Source organism: Chiloscyllium plagiosum, unplaced genomic scaffold, assembly GCF_037043375.1.
Source record: "Chiloscyllium plagiosum isolate Xiang-an unplaced genomic scaffold, Cpla_swu_hap1 HiC_scaffold_22, whole genome shotgun sequence".
Classification (NCBI taxonomy): domain Eukaryota; kingdom Metazoa; phylum Chordata; class Chondrichthyes; order Orectolobiformes; family Hemiscylliidae; genus Chiloscyllium; species Chiloscyllium plagiosum.
In genome coordinates, this window is record NW_028270160.1 from 48,626,433 (window position 1) to 48,646,277 (window position 19,845).

The window sequence follows — 19,845 nt, forward strand, 5'->3', positions numbered from 1 at the left end:
TACTCGTCTCAGATCGATCTCTTTCCTCACTGTCTCCCTGGGTCCCCCCCCCCCCCCCACCTTGCTTGCTTAAATCCTTCCAAGCAGTTCTAGCAAATTTCCCTGCCAGTATATTAGTCCCCTTCCAATTTAGGTGCAATCCGTCCTTCTTGTACAGGTCACTTCTACCCTCCAATGGTCCAAAAATGTGAATCCTTCTCCCATACACCAACTCCTCAGCCATGCATTCATCTGCTCTATCCTCCTATTCCTGCCCTCACTAGCTCGTAGCACTGGAGTAATCCAGATATTACTATCCTTGAGGACCTGCTTTTTAAATTTTTGCCTAACTCTCTGTAATCTCCCTTCAGAATCTCAACCTTTTCCCTTCCGATGTCGTTGGTTCCAATGTGGACAATGACCCCCTGCTGGCCCCTCTCCCCTGTGAGAATATTCTGCACCCTCTCTGAGACATCCTTGATCCTGGCACCAGGGAAACAACACACCATTCTGCTTTTTCTCTGCTGGCCACAGAAACGTGTCTGTACCTCGGACTACAGAATCCCCTAACACTTGGAAGCCAATGTGCCCCTCATTGCGTTAGAGCCAGTCTCAATACCAGAAACTTGGTATGTTCCCTTGAGAATCCATCACCCCCTACATTTCCCAAAACAGCATACCTGTTTGAAATGGGTATATCCACAAAAGATTCCTGCACTAGCTGCCTACCTCTCCCACCCTTCCTGGAGTTAACCCATCTGTGTGACTATCTGAGACTTTCCCCCCTTCCTATAACTGCCATCCATCACATACTGTTGCTGTTGCAAATTCCTCATCGCTTCTATCTGTCTCTTCAATCGATCCACTCGATCTGGTAAGATTTGCATCCAACAGCATTTATGGCAGATATATTCCACTGTAACCCTTCTTTAAACTCCCACATCTGACAAGAAGTACATCTCACTGCAAAGGCCATTTTTGCTCCTTCACAATCTACAGACCCAGAAAATAACAGTCTTATTCCTCTACAAATACTGCCCCAGGTTAAATTAATAGCTGGTTTATATTTTAAATTTAATCAAGAGACTTACCTCCAAAAACACATATTCAAGAAAGAATCCACTGTACCCACTACTGCAGCCTTTCTCTTGGACAGACTTAAAACAACAATTAACTTATCTGATTCTGTTCTGTGAACTTCGCCCAACAATTCCTCCAAGATTAATTGTGAATTACCAGCAAAGGTGGTAACTGTGCAGGTTCCTCTCTCTCTCTGTCCTCACCATATGCTTCCTTTGTCTGCTCTTCTCCCTTTTAAACTGCTGTTGTTTTGACTTTTTTTTCCAAAGTTCCAAAACAATGCAACAGCATATAAAACAGTAATTGCTGCTCCTGGAATTCGAGGAAATTACCTCCAACAGCTAAAATACCTCAAAAAAAGGAGCAGCTCGGTGCAGTTGTAGCAGCAGAGCCAGGGGCTTCTGGTTCCAGGGAGAATGGGTGTTTATCGTGAGACTCCGTGTCAGCAAAGTGATGATGCTTCAAGAGTGACACCTCCTAAATTGATGGGTCTGCACAGGCAGCAGCGAGGTGATGGAGGAGGAGGAGTGCAGGATAGGTGTCGCTGGTGAGCCGACTCATGATGGAGGTGGTGGAGTGAACATATATTCTCTTTGTTATATCTTTTTACTCTCTTTATTCTTAAACTATTCAAAATGGTGGCAAATTGTGGCAACAGATGAAGCTTTTCGCTGTTTTACTGTTATTCATGAAAATGCAAGTTACTATCATTCAATTCAATATAAATGAGGCATGGCAAATTAGCAAGAGGACACTTGCATTCAATTCCCAAATGAGATCAACACAAGGTTCAGCATTTTGTTCAAACTCAAATGAATTGTCATCTTATTTGTTAATTAAAATTCTACATTACATTATTTATTTAAATTACTTAATTCAGATTACCAGGTATTTTTGTTTTCCAAACAAAAGGCAACTTTAAATTTCAGTAAGTAACTTGATGATTTAAAGAAAGTGGGGAGAGAATGTCATTATTTTGCATTAATTATTTCACATATTGATATCTGTAGTTCAAGAAGTCTAACAGAAAAAGAATCAATCTTGCTGTTCTGAACAACAAATATTAAAAATGTTAAGCATGTAAATTTATGAAACATTTGGTCAATAAAAATCACCTAGAGAGCAAGTATTTCTTCAAATGCTGTTATTTCAACTTGTAATGGCACTGTAGTTATGTTTCTAGTGGCTCCAGTAAATTATTTTGCATCTAACAATATAGAATATGGTTAGAATAAAATTTGAGATGGTCAATTTATAATTTTGAAGAAAGCACTTAGTCTTAAAAATCAGCTGGTGAATGTTGGAAATGCCTTGAGATTCCTGACTGGACTGATCTGCCCTTGTGCACTCAAATTGAACCTTAATTTTTCCCAGCTTTGAATGAAGCGAGTTCACCAAGTAGCTGTTCGATAGTTCATATCACAGTAGTGCCCTACAACTTATATGCTGCACAAGTTGTAATGTGTGGTCAGTTCTGAAAGACTTCCAAAGGAGAAACTAAAGTTTCCTCTTTCTCTTCTACCTGATATTGTAATATATTAGCTGAAGGCAGATTTCCTCAGGGCAGTTCTTTAGAAAAGAGAGATAAAGGTTTCATTATTCAGCTTTTACTATTAATTTCTTCTACACAGAATTTCAGAGTATCTTTGTTTCAAGTGAACATTTAAGCATGTGACAAGCCACAATCCTGCTTAAGCTGCAGTCATTGAATTTGTATACTGAAGCTCAATTTGTGAACATTGTGGCTTAACTTCAATTTCAGGTGTCTCATCCAAAACCTGTAAAGCCAGCATCTGTCATGTTCATTATGTGAAAGGAAAAAAATGTTTCCTTTAAATTTGCATTGGGAACCTTTTGCAACTTCTTTCCCCGTGACATCTGGTTTAGTATAGTACCTAGAAGCTTTAGCGAAATTGGAGTCACTGGGTCACTGGGGAAAGCACATTCTGCTGGTTTAGAGTCATAACTGGCACAAAAATAGTTTTGGTGGTTGGAGATTAGACTTCTTCACTCTAGGACGTCTCTGCAGGAGTTCCTTAGATTGTTTTTCTAATTAACCTTTTCAGAGATATTACACACCTCTGGAGCAGATTGAACTTGAACCCAGACCTCTTTGCTCAGAAGTAGGGATATTATCACTGTGCCACAAGAGCCCTGTGAATTTCTAGTTTCTTCTTGTGCGATGATTGAGGTATTTTCAGATCAACTTGTTCTAATATGTTATCACACAGCTCTGGAGCAGGTGGGATTTCAACCCAGGCCCAGAGATAGGGACACTATTGCTGCACCACAAAAGCCCTGATTGCTTAGGGTAGGTTCCTAGGCACAGTTGTCTTCAGCTGCTTCATTAATGATCTTCCCTCCATCATGAAGTGAGATGTTTGCTGACAACTGAACAATGTTCAACACCAGTTGTACTCCTCAGATATTGGAACAGTTGATGTGAAATGTAGCAAAACCTGGACAACATCCAGGTTTGGGCTGATGAGTGGCAAGAAACATTTGAACCACAGAAATACCAGGCCCTGGCTACCTCCAACAAGAGTGAATGTTGCCAATTACCCTTTGATATTCATCATCAAAGAATACTGCACTGTCAATATTCTGGGCGTTACCATTGACCAGAGGTTACTATTGGCTACAAGAGCAGATCACTGACTAGGAATCTTGCAGTAACTTTGCATCTGACTCACCAGAATCTGTCTATCTTCTACAAGTCCAGGAGTGTGATGGAATACTCCCCACTTGGATGAGTGAGCTCCAGCAACACTCAAAAAAGCTTTGACACCATTCAGGGCAAAGCAGTCTGCTTGGTATTTACAGTCATTTGTTCCTTCTCTCTCTAACTTACAAAAAAAAATGCACTTGTGGTACTTCATTCCAAATTCTCAACTATTGAAAGCAGGGCTTCGATTTAGCCTGTGCCATTCTTTACTCATTTTCACAATTTGCTATGATTATATCCTTTACTCCAACAAAACAAAACCCTAATTTGTCTTTACTGTCTTGTATTTCCTTGTACTAAGCAGCATTTTAATAAATCTGCCTTGTACCACCCTCTGACTCAAGCCTCCTTATTCCATCCTAATGTGTGGAGCTCAATACTGTATGTTACATTCTAACCAGGAGTGTCTTATTAATGTTCCATATTGATTTATCATTACCTCTTGCTTTGGTATGACAAACCCAGAATATACTGCCTTCAGTATACTATGAACCAATTCCTGATGTACCAATGCTCTTCAAAAACAATGTTTTGCTAAAATATATCACCTCAAGGAGTTGAGGTTAACTAGCAAAGACAAATTAATGAAGTCGCAGTTGTTTACATCCACGTGTGTGGTCAGTAGAATACCCACCAGTTAATTTACTGCCTGAACCACTGAGACCAGAGAATTATGCCTTGTGAAGTCTGGTGCTCAGTTTTGACTTGACTTGAACCATTGACCTCAGTCATGGTGCAATTACGTATTTTGAATTGTGAATAGACATTCCTCCTGTTGGATGCTGCATGTTAATTATTTAAATTGGTTCATGAGTCTCATCAAGGCAAGGAAGGTCTCCTGATACTTGACTAGCCTTTAAGGAATTGGTGGAAGACTTTCTTGAAACATTGCTGTCCTAAGAATAAATATTTACGAGGGAGTGCCTGGTCAACAGACAATAGGTGCAGGAGTAGGCCATTCAGCCCTTCGAGCCTGCACCGCCATTCAATATGATCATGGCTGATCATTCCTAATCAGTATCCTCTTCCTGCCTTATCTCCATAACCCTTGATTCCACTATCATTGAGAGCTCTATCCAACTCTTTCTTAAATGAATCCAGAGACTGGGCCTCCACTGCCCTCTGGGGCAGAGCATTCCACACAGCCACCACTCTCTGGGTGAAAAAGTTTCTCCTCATCTCTGTCCTAAATGGTCTACCCTGTATTTTTAAGCTGTGTCCTCTGGTTCAGCACTCACCCATCAGCGGAAACATGTTTCCTGCTGCCAGAGTGTCGAATCTTTTCATAATCTTATATGTCTCAATCAGATCCCCTCTCCGTCTTCTAAACTCAAGGGTATACAAGCCCAGTCGCTTCAGTCTTTCAGTGTAAGGTAATCCTGCCATTCCAGGAATTGACCTCGTGAACCTACACTGCACTCCCTCAATAGCCAGAATGTCTTTCCTCAAATTTGGAGACCAGAACTGCATACAGTACTCCAGGTGTGGTCTCACCAGGGCCCTGTACAGCTGCAGAAGCACCTCTTTGCTTCTATACTCAATCCCTCTTGTTATGAAGGCCAGCATGCTATTAGCCTTCTTCACTACCTGCTGTACCTGCATGCTTGACTTCATTGACTGGTGTACAAGAACACCCAGATCTCTCTGTACTGCCCCTTTACCTAAATTGATTCCATTGAGGTAGTAATCTGCCTTCCTGTTCTTGCCACCAAAGTGGATAACCATACATTTATCCACATTAAACTGCATCTGCCCACTCACCTAACCTGTCCAGGTCATCCTATAATCTCCTAACATCCTCATCACATTTCACCCTGCGACCCAGCTTTGTATCATCAGCAAATTTGCTAATTTTATTGCTGATACCATCTTCTATATCATTAACATATATTGTAAAAAGCTGCGGTCCCAGCATAGATCCCTGCGGTACCCCACTGGTCACTGCCTGCCATTCCGAAATGGAGCCGTTTATCACTACCCTTTGTTTCCTATCAGCCAACCAATTTTCAATCCAATCTAGTACTTTGCCCTCAATACCATGCACCCTAATTTTACTCACTAACCTCCTGTGTGGGACTTTATCAAAAGCTTTCTGAAAGTCCAGGTACACTACATCTACTGGATCTCCCTTGTCCATCTTCAGTGGACAAGATGGGCATTACCAAAGCTGTTTGCCAATCAAAAGGGTTTGAAAAGGCCATGTGCACATCTATGTCAACTGCATGCAGCAATGGGAGACCTCTTTCATAACTGAACTCTTATTCCATTAAAATACAGATCATCTTTTTCAGACCATTGTGTGCACCATTCATTCCTTTTGCATTAAGTAGTTTTCAAATTAACAGTCTCTTCCTTGCGTTCTTGAAAATTAACTACGATAAAATAACAAATCGGTTCACTACCATTGTCCAAAACATGCAAAGCCTCATTCACGATATATCGATTTTAGGCATGCATAGTCAAATATTTAGTTCGGTCAGCCACGATAACAAAGGGAAGTTATGTCACATTGACCTTGTCTACTGTAAAGACCACCTTGTTTTGTTTTTCTTTAATTTTGGATTGTGGAACAAAGTAGGAAAAGGATACTGCTTTAAACCAAGGACTATTGAAGGATATTATAGTCTTAAGACTAAAGTCATTGAGTGGTAAAGACACTGACACCTTGTTCAGACAGTCAGTGCACACTGTTTGGCCCAATGGTGTGTGTTTCAGACCGTTTTGCCCAGAGAGACCCAATTTAAAAAAAAAACTGCAGACTGCTGGAAATCTGAAGTAAAAGCAGTGCTAGAGGAACTCGAAAGGTCGAGCAGTGTCTGTAGAGAGAGACACCATTAACGTTTTGAGTCCAGTGAACCTTTATCAGACCATCTGGTTTTGAAATGTTAACTCAGTTTCTCTCTCTACAGATGCTGCCAGACCACCTGAGTTTCCCTAATACCTCATTATTGCTCAGAGAATCTATTACAGCAATAAGGAGGGGTGACATTGAAAGGCTCCCCAAAGAACCCATATTGTTAGACCTTGAAAATCAAACGGTGTAAGCATGTTACTGAATGTGTACTGTAGACCTTCTAACATTCTGAAAGAAATAGAAGTGCAGATATATATCGGCAAGCTTCAGAGCAGTGTAAAGGCTGTACAGATGGGAGATTTCAACTTTCCAGCATTAACTGGGCTGATCATAATGGTGAAAGGGTTGGAGGAAACGTATTTCTTAAAATGTCTAGGAGAATTTTTTTAAACCCGTGAGTAAAAGGTTTTACAAGAGAGGGGCTGGCCATGGACTTAAATTAAGGTAATAAAGCTGGGCAAGTGGTTGAAGTATCAGTGGGGGATCATATTGCATACAGTGATCATAACAATCAGGAATATAATGACCTGAAATCAAACTTCTAAGCTGGGGGGGAAGGCTGACTTTTAATATTTGGCCAGAGTAGATTGGGAATAAATATTTTTAGGTAAATCTGTTTCAGAGCAGTAGGACACATTCAAGAAGGAAATAGGGAAAGTACAGGGTCACCGTCTTCTGATCATGGGTGGGCCCAGAAGATCCAGCGAATTCTGGCTTTCGAGGGATGTACAGGATTGGATAAAAAGGAAAAGGGAGTCTTGTGGTAGATTCCAAGGGCTCAAAACAGCAGAAGTTGTAGAAGAATAGAGAATGTGCATGGGGAAAGTTTTTTTTTATAAAAAGGGGACATGAGAAAATAGTGGCAGGTAAAATAAAGGAAAATCCTATGTTATTTTCCAAGAACATTAAAGGTAAAAGTATAACTAAGGAAAGAGTATATAAGAATCAGTGGTACATTGTGTGTGAAGCCAGAGGACATAAGCTGGGTACTGAATGATTTTTGTTTCTGTCAGTTGTCACTAGTGAGAGAGGTAATGTGGCTTGGAAATTAGGAAGAAGGACTGTGATATACTTAGAAATTAACACAGCGATAAGGTTCTGAGTGGTCTCAAAGAGTTAAGAGTGGGTAAAATCTCCAAGGCCAAGGACAATGCATCCTAGACTGTAGAGTCACCGAGATGTACAGCATGGAAACAGACCCTTCAGTCCATGCCGACCAGATATCCCAACCCAATCTAGTCCCACCTGCCAGCACCTGGCCCATATCCCTCCAAACCCTTCCTATTCATATACCCATCCAAATGCCTCTTAAATATTGCAATTGTACCAGCCTCCACAACTTCCTCTGGCAGCTCATTCCAGACACATACCACCCTCTGCATGAAAAACTTGCCCCTTAGGTCTCTTTTATATCTTTCCCCACTCACCCTTAACCTATGCCCTCTAGTTCTGGACTCTCTGACCCCAGGGAAAAGACTTTGCCTATTTATCCTATCCATGCCCCTCAGTGAAGCAATGGGAGGAAGTAGCAATGGCTCTGACAATAATTTTCAATTCTTTTCTGGCCACAGGAGAAGGACTGGAGGACAGCCAGTGTGGTGTTATTAATCAATAAGGAAGGAAGGGGAAAACCAGGAAACTACAAGCCAGTCAATTTAACCTCAGTGGTGGGGAATCATTTGGAAGCAATTCTGAGGTACAGATGTAATCTGCACTTGGAGAAGCAGGGATTAATCAAGAGCCTGAGTATGGTTTTGTTAAGGGGAGGTCACGTTTCACCACCTTGATTTGAATATATGGGTAATGCATTCGACTTGGATTTCAGCAATCCTTTTAGCATGGTCCCGTTTGGGAGAGTAATTGCAAAAGGAAGAGCCATGGAATCCGAGAAATTTTGGCAAATTGGATCAAGGATTGGCTACGTGACAGGAAGCAGAGGGTGACAGTTGAGTTTTTTTGTGACTGGAATCTTGTGTTCGGTGGGTTTTCATGGGGGTCAGTGTTGGGGCCTTTGCTGTTGTGGTGTATATCAGTGATTTAGACTTGAATGTAGGAGGGTTAATCAGTGGATGATATGAATATTGGTATGGTAGTAGGTAGTGAGGAGGATTGCCTTAGACTACATGAGGATATAGACTGGGCTGACCAGTGGTAAGTAGAATTCAATCTGGCTGAATGTGAGCTGATTCACTTGGGCAGGTCAAACAAGCTAAGTAATCCATGGTAAATTGTTCTTCTGTGCAGTCCAGAATCCTGAGGGACCTTGGTGTGCATGTTATTGGTTCCATAAAGTAGCAGCACAAGAAAGTAAAATGGCTAAGAAGGCAGACGAGATTTTTGTCGGATTAGCCAAAGCCTAGTTCAAGAGGAAGGAGGTTGTCCTGGAAATGTTTACTCAGGTTGTGGCCTAACTATTGTGTACAAATCTGGAATCTGCATTATAGGAGGGATGTGATTGCACTGGTGCAGAGGAGATTTACCAGGATGTTGCCTATGCTAGCAAGTTTTTAGTTATGAGGAGGGATTGAATTAACTGGTGTTGATTCCATTTGGTGGAAGGACCAATGACCATGGGGCATCATTTTAAGGTAAGTCGCAGGAGATTTAGAGGAGAGAAATATTTTTCACTTGGATGGTCATGGTTATCTGGAACTCGCTGCCTGTAAGGATGGTAGATGAGCAGGAGACTGGAAGAACACAGCAAGCCAGGCAGCACAAGGAGATGAAGAAGTCAACATTTTGGGTGTAACCCTTCTTCAGCGTGATGGAGGCAGAAACCCTCCACTTTAAACAAGTAATTAGATGTCCACTTCCAATGCCAAGGCATATAAGGTTAAGGGTCAGGTGTTGGAAAATGAGATTATAGTTAGGTGGTTGTTTTAGACTGATGCAGACTTGATGGGCCAAGGAATCATCTTCTATGCTGTAGACCTGTTACAGCAACTGTATAGCTATTTTATCATGTTAAAGGTGCTATATATATGTTTTTGTTTGTAAAGGTAACCTGTGCTGAGTTTTTTTTTAATGTACAGTTGCTTCATATTTAACCTTTTTCTTTCCCCCTTCTCTTCAGTCTTGGTGGAGGAACTTTCCTTGGCCTGTGTTGCCTGCTTACTGGATGTGAAACCTTTGAAGAAGCTTTAGAAATGGCAGCAAAAGGAGACAGCACTAATGTAGATAAACTCGTTAAGGATATTTACGGAGGAGACTATGAACGGTTTGGCTTACTTGGGTGTGCGGTAGCTTCTAGGTAAGTCTGAAGTGAACAACCTGTTTGTAGTAATGGAATAAGATAGTACTGATGGAATCCTATTCTCTATACAAGGGCTGGGATAATATGCTCTCAATTATACTCCAATCCTGAGAATATATTCAGTTGTATTTATTAAAATATTCAATGAACATTTTATTAGATTTGCTTATGCAAACAATTAGAGATCATTCTTCTCCTCCTCACAAACTATTGGGAGATCTTGCAGCATGGAGCAAACATTACAGCCAGTAAGTCCTGCCTGACTGTTCTTCATCTAAAAATGCAGGTAGTTTCACTGGGTCTTGAAAGATTTCTGTCCATGGTATTGTTGAACCTTAAATTACGCACTGAATGCTGGCTTAAAATTTGCTGGAGTCAGACACATTTAGACTGCTCAGTTATCCTTTGTCATTTAGCTCAAATACATTGCTTTGTAAGTACGAGCTGATGAGAAGCAGCAACTGAGAAATTGGATGAAGTAGCTACAATTGAGAGCATAGGAGAAAAATAGAAAAGAAAATCTTGAAATTTATAAACAATTTACCGACACAAGTGATCCCATGGTTGAGTTTCATTTGTAAAGTTATTAGCCTGTCAAGATTATTACACTCCAGGTACATTAAATCTAGTCATTGATTCCATATGAATGATGCCAAGTCCTAACTCAGTATTTCTGTGGAAAGTTTAATTGAGTTAATGTTCAATACAGCAATGTGAAGAACCTCATAGGGAGGATGAGGGTGAACTGGTGTATTCGCAAAGCAGATGTCTGCGTACAAATCATCTGTTAATTTGTACCGATTTGCAATTGACAGTATATCACTACCTTGCTTCAAGTTGCTGGAGAATTTGCACATTATTAATGGGAAGTCACACATGCTTTTTGTTTGCTCTTAGGGCATATCCAAAACCTGTTACTAGTAACAAGGAGGCAGGCTGGTGCAAATGTAATTGTTGCTGCTTTCAAGTACTCCCAGAATCCTGGCATGTACAAAATTGCAGAGGCAAAAAACATATCGAAGCTTAAACAATGCTGTTTTCCTTGTGTGAGCTATCTCAAAGTTTGTTTTAATCATTCTGGATAAACAGATGTTTCTGGCATCTATTGAGTATCCCAGAGAGAAGCTTCTATCAACAATCCAACAGCTTCCTAGCAGCACTCACTGATTCAGTAAACTGCCATAGGAAGATTTGAACTGGCATTCTCTGCTTTATCAATTCTGTCTGGGTATACCAGTGCAGTAGTCTATCAATAATATTATTATATTCCTAAAGTAAAGCCATGAAAATCAGGTTTTGGTTGTAGCTAGAATGAAATTCTATCCTCTGCACTATTGTTGAAGCTTCTGAAATTGTTAATAGCTCTCAACAAGCACTGGATATTTCTGTGGTGGTCACTTTCACACACTTAAAATGAGGAAGCAAGACAATTGGCATTATATTCTGCAATACACCTGTATTCCTGATGCCAAATTATATTGTTAGACAGCTAATATAAAATTGGTACAGTTAGAAAAGGGTGAGAACCAGTAATATTTTGGGTATTTTCTAATTAACCTGTTTAGAGGTGTTATTGCACATTTCCCTGGTTTGACTCACCAAAATGCAACACCTTGCATTTATCTAAATTAAACTCCAACTGCCATTTTTCAGCCCAATGGCCCAGTTGACCAAGATCTTGCTGTATTCCCAGATAACCACCTCACTGTTCTCTGTCCAATCTTAGTGTCATCCACAAACTTAATAACTGTACCTTCTAAATTCTCATCCAAATCATTTATATAAATGACAAATGAAGTTAACCTAGCACCATCCCTGTGACATTGCACTGGTCACAGGCCTCCAGTCTGAAAAACAACCCTCGTACCATCACCCTTTTGTCTTCTAATATCAAGTCCATTTTGTATCGAATTGGCTAGCTTTGACTGGATCCAGTGAGCCTTAACCTTACTCAACAACCTACATGTGGTACCTTGTCAAAAGCCTTGCTAAAGTCCATGCAGACAACATCTATTGCATTGTCCTCATCTACTTTCTTGGTAACCCCTTCAAAAATCTCAAATTCATGAGACCAAGCAATTCACTTGGTCCCAGCTACTTATCTATGTCATATGCCTCCTTTTTTTTTCTTTTTACCAGGGCCTCAATAACAGTAGTCATCCAGAGTTCCAAACTCGTGACAGCCTTGCCCTGAATGCATAATTAACTCACTTTTGAAAGCCGCTTACTTACCAGACATCCCTTTGCCTGCAAACAGCCTCTCCCAATCAACTTTTGAAAGTTCCTAAAACCATCAAAATTGACCTTGCCCTAATTTAGAACTTTAAATTGTGGACAAGACCTGTCCATTTCCATAGATATTTCAAAACTAATGGAATTATGGCCTCTGGTCCCAAAGTGCTCCCACACTAACAATTCTGTCACTTGCCGAGCCTTATTTCCCAAGAAGTGGTCAGGTTTCCTCCTTCCCCAATAGGACTATCTATATACTTCATAAGAAATTCTTCCTGAACACACTTAACAAATTTCTTTCCATCCAAGCCATTAAAACTATGGCGGTCCCAGTTGATATTAGGAAAGTTAAAATCCCCTACTATTGCAACCTTTTACTCTTGTAGCTATCTGCGTTCTTCTTACATGTTTGCTCCTCAATCTTCTGACTATTGGGGGGCCTACAGTGCATTGTTATCAAAGCAATCTCTCACTTTTTTTTAATTTCCCAGTTCTACACATGTAGACTCAATGGATTAGCCCTCAAGAATATCTTCTCTCTGTACTGCCATGGTGTGCGCTCTAATCAGAAATGCAACTCCCCCTCCTCTCTTGCCTCCCCTTCTATCCTTTCTATAACATGTGCAGGTCAGGTGAATTGGCCATGCTAAATTGTCCATAGTGCTAGGTGCATTAGTCAGAGGGAAATGGGTCTGGGTGGATTGCTCTTCAGAGGGTCAGTGTGGACTGGTTGGGCCAAAGGGCCTGTTTCCACAGTGTAGGGAATCTAATCTAATCTGTACTCCGAACCTTGAGCTGCCAGTCCTATCCCTCCCTCAGCCATGTTTCTGTAATAGCTGTGATGTTCCTGCCCCATGTACCCATTTATGCCCCGAGTTCACTTGCCTTACCAGTCAGGTCTCTTGCATGAAAATAAATGCAGTTCACCCAGACTTCCCTTGCTTCCCGCCATGCTCTTGCCTATTCTGTCTAGTACTAGGATTACCAACGCTGCTTTTACTGTTTAATTTGCTTTCATTAACTCCTGTACTGTTCTTAGTCTTCTCTTTTGTCTTCCTAATGCTTCCTAATACTCCCAACCTGCTACTAGACTAGTTTAAACTATTTGGAATAGAACGGAAAAGGAAAAGTTCTGAGATGAGGGTAGAAAGATGTACAGCACCAAAGGAGGAAATTCATCCTGTGCTGTGTTTATGTCAACTGAAAAAGATTTTAGCCTAATTCCACCTTCTGTCTGTCTCTCTCTGTTGCCCTTTTAATTAGAGCACTTCGAGTATTTTCTAAAACATGAGAGTTTCTGTGTCTGCTACCCATTCAGACCTCGTCCCCCTCCAAAGGTTTTTCTTTGGCTTCTTTCTAATCTTTCTATTGATTGCTATAAATCCATGTCCCCTGGTTGTTGACATCCAGAAATTTTATTTTGTCCTCCCATCCACGTTATCTCAACCTGCTCAATTTTATATGTCTCCTTCAAATCTTCCCTCAACTTCCTGTGTTGCAAGGAAAGCAATATTGTAATATTGCAGTCAAATCTTCCATTAGAATTTTATTGGCTTAGTTCATTTGTCCAAACTGCACTGTTGAGATTCTCAATTACTAGCAAAACCCTCACAAATCACCACTGATACACCAGCCCTCCTACAGTATAATCACATTCTTCCATTAATGCGGTAACTAGAATTGTGTATAGCAACCTAGTTGTGGCCTAATTCAAAGTTATCTATGCTTCCATTATGAACTTCTTCCTTCTATAATCGAAAATTTAGCTCTAAAGGAAAGTATTCCATATAAATTCTACTTGCCTTGCTGCAACACGTGGGATTATTAGTTCACTGACACAATCAATGAGCAAAATCTGAATTATTAGTCTAGAAATGTGACTACTATGCTACTGCACCCTGGAACAGCTTGAGAAGTTTTTTATATGGAAGAGCTGAGCTGAATTAAATACTTTCCACATGAACATTAATAATAAGTGCCATGGCTAATGCAACTAATAAATGTAGCAAGTTAGTCATATAGAATGAAGGAATGTGTAAGATATTAAATAAAGACTTTCAAAGGAAATGGATTGCAAAAGTTGTGCATTGCAGATTCATGGAACTTATTCAAAGACTGATGATACTAAGGATGTTACTTCAACTGAAATGACTGGGATCTTATGGCTTCTTTCTGAGGATGCTGAGATAAGCTAATAAAATTCTAATGGGGGATTTGACTGCAATATTACAAAATTATGTTGAAATGATAGCTGTGGCACATATAATGATCCTTTCCAGAAAATGAAACATAAGCAGTTAGACTATTAATATGATTAAGCTGTTGTGCAGCAGTAGTTAGTTGGAGTTGGTCATTCCTTAACCAACCTGATAGAATTCTTTGAAGAAATAATTGAGTCCATAGATGAAGGAAGTGCCGTAGATACGATTATGGAATTTTAAGCATTGACACAGTAACACGTGAGAGACTTGGAGGAAAGATAATGAAGCTGTAATTGGAGAATGGAAAAGTAGTTAGCAAGTAGAAAGCAAAGGGCTCAGCTAAGAGGAAGTTGGATTGGAACAACATGGTGAGCTGTGTTCCACAGAATTCACTGTTGGCATTACTATTACTGACTGAAAATGTGAATGATCTAAACATTGAAATTGATTACTATTTTGAGATCTATTGATAGTCCCTTTTGAAAGAGGAGTGGGGTTTGTGTGAAGAAATGCAGTAAGTATTATGCAACACACCAGGAAAAGCACTTTTGTCTAGGAGGAAGGTTAAATATGTGATACATATAAAAATATGTGGAAATAAAAGATAAGGCAAGGAAATATCACTTAAATAGTAAGAAAGAGAATAAAGGCTTAGTCTGTGGCATGGAATTACACAGGTCATTTGAGATAACAAAGTAAATAAATCCATTTAAAGATATTCAGTCTTTTGTCTAGAAAGGCATAGAATAAAAAAAGGTCTGAAGATTGCAGACTAATTGCATTGATGATGCTGTTTGTAGTTTTAAGCACCTCCATTATCAGAATAATTTTGAAGCAGTGGGATAGGTGCAGTGGGGTTTCTTAAGTGATGGAGAAATTGGTGCTTTTTCATTGGCGTTTAACTTTTCACTTCTAATCTGCTGGGTGTCTGCAATATTACAAAGGCAAGAATGGAGAAGGAGTGACACACGTGGTTGAAATGAAGGGCCAAGTTTAAGATAATTTTTTTTAAAATTAAAGCTAGTTTGATGACCAATCAAACTCCAGTTTATGTAAATCATGATTTGACCAGATCGAATGTAATTGCTTGGAAGTTGGCTAAGTAACCATCTAAATTGAACTCAGTGCTTTTGCATGATCTGTGAACTATTGTTTAATTATGTTCTGGCACTTGTGAGTAGTTTGCTTTGTCTGTGGGTGAACACATTGGAAAACATGAAACACAGGCAGGCAAAATGGTTCTTGAAAACTTAGAAATAACCTTTGTAAGTATTTGTTAATCAAAGTTTGAGAAATATTTTAGATGCTGAGCTATCATAAGTAATCTGAAAATTTATTCTGATGTCTGTAGCCATAGTTTTTTTTAATTTATGCAGCTTTGGTCACATGATGAGTAAGGAGAAGCGAGATTCCATTAGTAAGGAAGACTTGGCCAGAGCGACACTGGTTACTATTACAAACAACATTGGATCCATAGCTCGAATGTGTGCATTGAATGAGGTAAGCATTCGTTAATGGACAATGCCTCTTGCTTAGTTACAATATTTGTCAATTGCAGTAAATTGAGTTATAAGTGTATCAGAGCAATGAAAAGAAGGATGGAGTCTGAATGACGGCAATCTAGAAAAGTCTGTTTGTAATTGTTCATTTGTTCAAATTGTCTGCTAATTTAATATTTTGGTAGTGCTAAAGTCCAGTGCTTACTGCGTTTCACATTGTTGAATTCAAATAGTTGTAAATTTCAAACTGTTTTCAGCACAGCAAAATCGACTCATTAAAATAGACTGTGATGTGACTTTTTGCATCTTGCTGAAATTCAGAAACTTACTGAAACATTCATTTTAGTCACTTGACACACAGGTTCTCATGTTTGTTTAAATACACCTTCTGACCTGTCAGGAAATCTGAATGAGCCTATAAATTCATGATTCCATGTCAGTGCTTCCAGTTTGGGAAATGGTTTTCCTGATTTCAGTCTCAATCCTTGCTTCAACTTATAAGGGACATCCCACTGAGAACAAACATATATGACTTAAACCATGTAATGTCTGCCAACAGTTTTGATAGGAGCTAGAGAGAGATAGATACAAAGTATCAAATAATTTTATTTCACATCTAAGCAGCCCATGCTAGATCATCAATTTAAATTGGAGATGTGGAAATCAGGGCTAAATCAACTTAGTTTTATGGTTGATAGACAGTAAGAGCAAATAATATACATTATTATACTTTCTGCATAGTAGGATGTTAATTGGTCTCATGGAGTTACCCAATCGTTAAGCATTTTCTCAACACAGAATGCAAATGAATTACTGATAGTGAATCACTTGTACATGTAATGGGACAATGCCAGCGAGCTTGATTGAAAACCAATTCTGAAACTATAGTCATACGTTTATGTAGGTTGCTGGTATGCCAGCAGGTGACAATATCATGTTACAGGGTACGTACATTTGTACTCCAGTAAAAATGGAATGTAACTTGTGGGATAGATTGGTCAGCTATAGACATCACACCTTTAAAGAATGATGACAGCTGAAGAGTCGACATGTTGGCTCATAATTAGCTATAATTATTGAACTCCTTACAATTTCAGAAGCAATAACTGGACACCACTTCCTTACTTAGCATTCTTCTATGGAATCCAAATGGTTTAGTCTGATCCATGTCAGCTGAAAACAAACAGTAGACATTTCTATCATGCAATGTTCTTCGTGCAGAGTCAGTTTAACCTTTTTTTAATGTACACTACAGCTTGCTGTTGCTTCCTGCAGTTCTCCTTTTGAGGAAACTAACACCAACAGTAAGCCTTAGCTGGAAGAGAAGGTGTGAGTTGGGCCAGGTCAGCTGGGCTATAATACTCATTGCATGCTGCTCCAACACTAAAGGTTTAATTTCTGCAAGAGAACAGGGATTCCTGCAAATGGCACTTCTGCAGAACCAAAGAAGCATTTTTTTTTTAGTCTAATCTGCCAAATAAATCCACCTGGATTCTGTGGGTCTTTGACACATTGGACCTTGAGTTATCATTCGTGGTTTGGTTTATGCTTTAATCACCGCCACCCCACCCCAGCCCCTCCAACCCATCCATCCACCTTGTTCCTCTGTCAGGAACAGGCCATTCAACCTCTCGAGCCCATTCAATTAGATCATGGCTGACCTCTACCCCAGCTCCATTTAAATGCCTTTCCTCTATATCTTCTTCTACTTTTACTTGATGAACATCTTTGAATCTGTTTAGAAAAATCTGTTGTCTTGGAATCTGCAACACTTCTAGGGTGAGAATAAGCCGTTAACACTGTGGCCTAACTCTAGTTTTAAGATTGTACCAACAGTGCTTGCATCCTATGTATGAAGGTAAAGAGAAAAGCAACGTCTTCTGTTCGTCCACAACTGCAAATCTGGCACCATAAGACAATTACTTTTCTTTGTCATTTTTAGATTCACAGTGAATGACTGCACACTTAACCCATTCCCCACAATTTTTAACACTCATTTATTGTCCCTGCCCATCTTACCATTTTTGATCAAATGTGCACAATTTACTGTGCCAGTGTTTGCTGATGGCATTGTAATGTTCTATTCCTTCAACCAGTTTGTGTGTGGTGAAAAAAATTGAGGCCAAGCGGCGGCAACTTGTTAGATGCAGCTAATCAGTAAATTATTTTATCTCTTTATCTTTGTTTCCCATCTCCCAGCCATTTAACTAAATGGTCTTATGGTGGATAAATCACCTGGACCAGATGGACTACACTCCAGAGTTCTAAGGGAGGTACCTGAAAAGATAGTGGAGGCATTAGTGGTGACCTTTCAGAATCACTAGAATAAGGGAGGGTCCTAGAGGACTGGAAAATTGCTAACATGACACCCCTGTTTAAAAAGGGAGTAAAGCAACGACTGAAAAATATAGACTGATTAGCCTCACCTCAGTCATGGGTAAGATCCTGGAGTCCATTGTGAAGGATGAGATTTCTAAATACTTGTAAGTGTATGGTAAAATAGGGCAAAGTCAGCATGGTTTCATCAAGGGGTGGTCATGCCTAACAAACCTACTAGAATTCTTTTGAGGAAGTAATGAATAGATTAGACCAAGGAGAGCCAATGGATGTTATCTACCTGGACTTTTCACTTTATACATTAATGGTCAAGATGAGGGAACTGAGGGCATTCTGGCTAAGTTTGCAGATGATACAAAGATAGGTACAGGGACAGGTAGCATTGAGGAGGTGAAGACGCTGCAGAGGATTTGGACTCATTAGGAAAGTGGGCAAAGAAATGGCTGATGGAGTACAGCGTAGGAAAGTGTGAGGTCATGCATTTTGGTAGGAAGAATAGAGGCGTGGACTGTTTTCTAAACAGGGAGGAAGTTTGGAAGTCTGAAGTGTAAAAAGACTTGGGAGTTCTAGTCCAGGATTCTCTCAACATGAACTTGAAGGTTGAGTCAGTAGTTAAGAAGGCAAATACAATGATGGGATTTATTTTGAGAGGACTTGAATATAACATTCTTCTGAGGCTCCACGTGGCTTTGGTCAGACCACATTTGGAGTACTGTGCACAGTTTTGGGCCCCATATCTCAGGAAGGATGCACTGGTCCTGGGGTGTATTCAGAGGAGGTTCATGAGAATGGTCCCATGAATGGAAAGCTTAACATATGAGGAACATTTGAGAACTCTGGGTCTGTACTTGGAATTTAGAAGGATGAGGGGTCTAATTGAAACTTACAGAATACTGAATGGCCTGACAGAGCGGATGTTGGAAAGATGTTTCCCTTGGTAGGAGAGATGAAGAGCCGAGGCCACAGCCTTAGAGTAAAGAGAAGATCTTTTTAGAATGGAAATAAGGAAAAACTTCTTCAGCCAGAGAGTGGTGAATCTATGGAATTGATTGCTGCAGAAGGCTGTTGAGGCCAGTCATTGAGTATATTTAAGACTGAGATAGATAAGTTCTTGATTGTCAAGGGGATCCAGGGTTATGGAGAGAAAGGGGTCGAGAAACTTTATCAGCCATGATTGAATAGTGAAGCAGATTTGATGGGCTAAATGCCCTGATTTCTGCTCCTATGTCTTGTGGTTTTAGCCTACATCACAACATTACAGTAAAGTTTCCTTGCTTTGATTTAGCAAAATCTTTTATTTCTGGAGCTTAATAAAATTTTTCAAGTCCATCTGACAGCATCCAGTAATACTTGTCTATTCACCATGCAAGTACTTTGACAAAGGTATTATGTGTCTCACACAGATCCATCCAAAGCAGCTTATAGTCATACAGGCGCACACCATGGAAACGGACCCTTCGGTCTAACTAGTCCATGCTGACCATGTTCCCAAACAAAGCTGGTTCCACTTGCCTGTGTTTGACCCAATCTCCTCCCCACCCCCCCCACCAAAACCTTTCCAATTCACGTATTTATCAAAACTTATTTTAAACATTTGTAACTGTACCTGCATCCAATAATTCCTCTGACACTTCATTCCACACGCTAACCACACTCTGTGTGTAAAAAAAAAAAAAAAATTGCCC

At 39.9% G+C, this 19,845-nt stretch overlaps 1 protein-coding gene across 4 annotated transcripts in view; it reads left to right on the forward strand.

Moving 5' to 3' along the window:
• LOC122561380 (pantothenate kinase 1) overlaps positions 1-19,845 on the forward strand; it is a 79,314-nt gene that overhangs the window by 45,061 nt on the left and 14,408 nt on the right. For all 4 annotated transcript variants that reach the window (XM_087999030.1, XM_087999028.1, XM_087999031.1 and 1 more), the window contains exons 4-5: positions 9,712-9,888; positions 15,701-15,824. In XM_087999030.1, the coding sequence (XP_087855156.1) occupies positions 9,712-9,888; positions 15,701-15,824 (301 nt within the window). The remainder of the gene's footprint in view (positions 1-9,711; positions 9,889-15,700; positions 15,825-19,845) is intronic.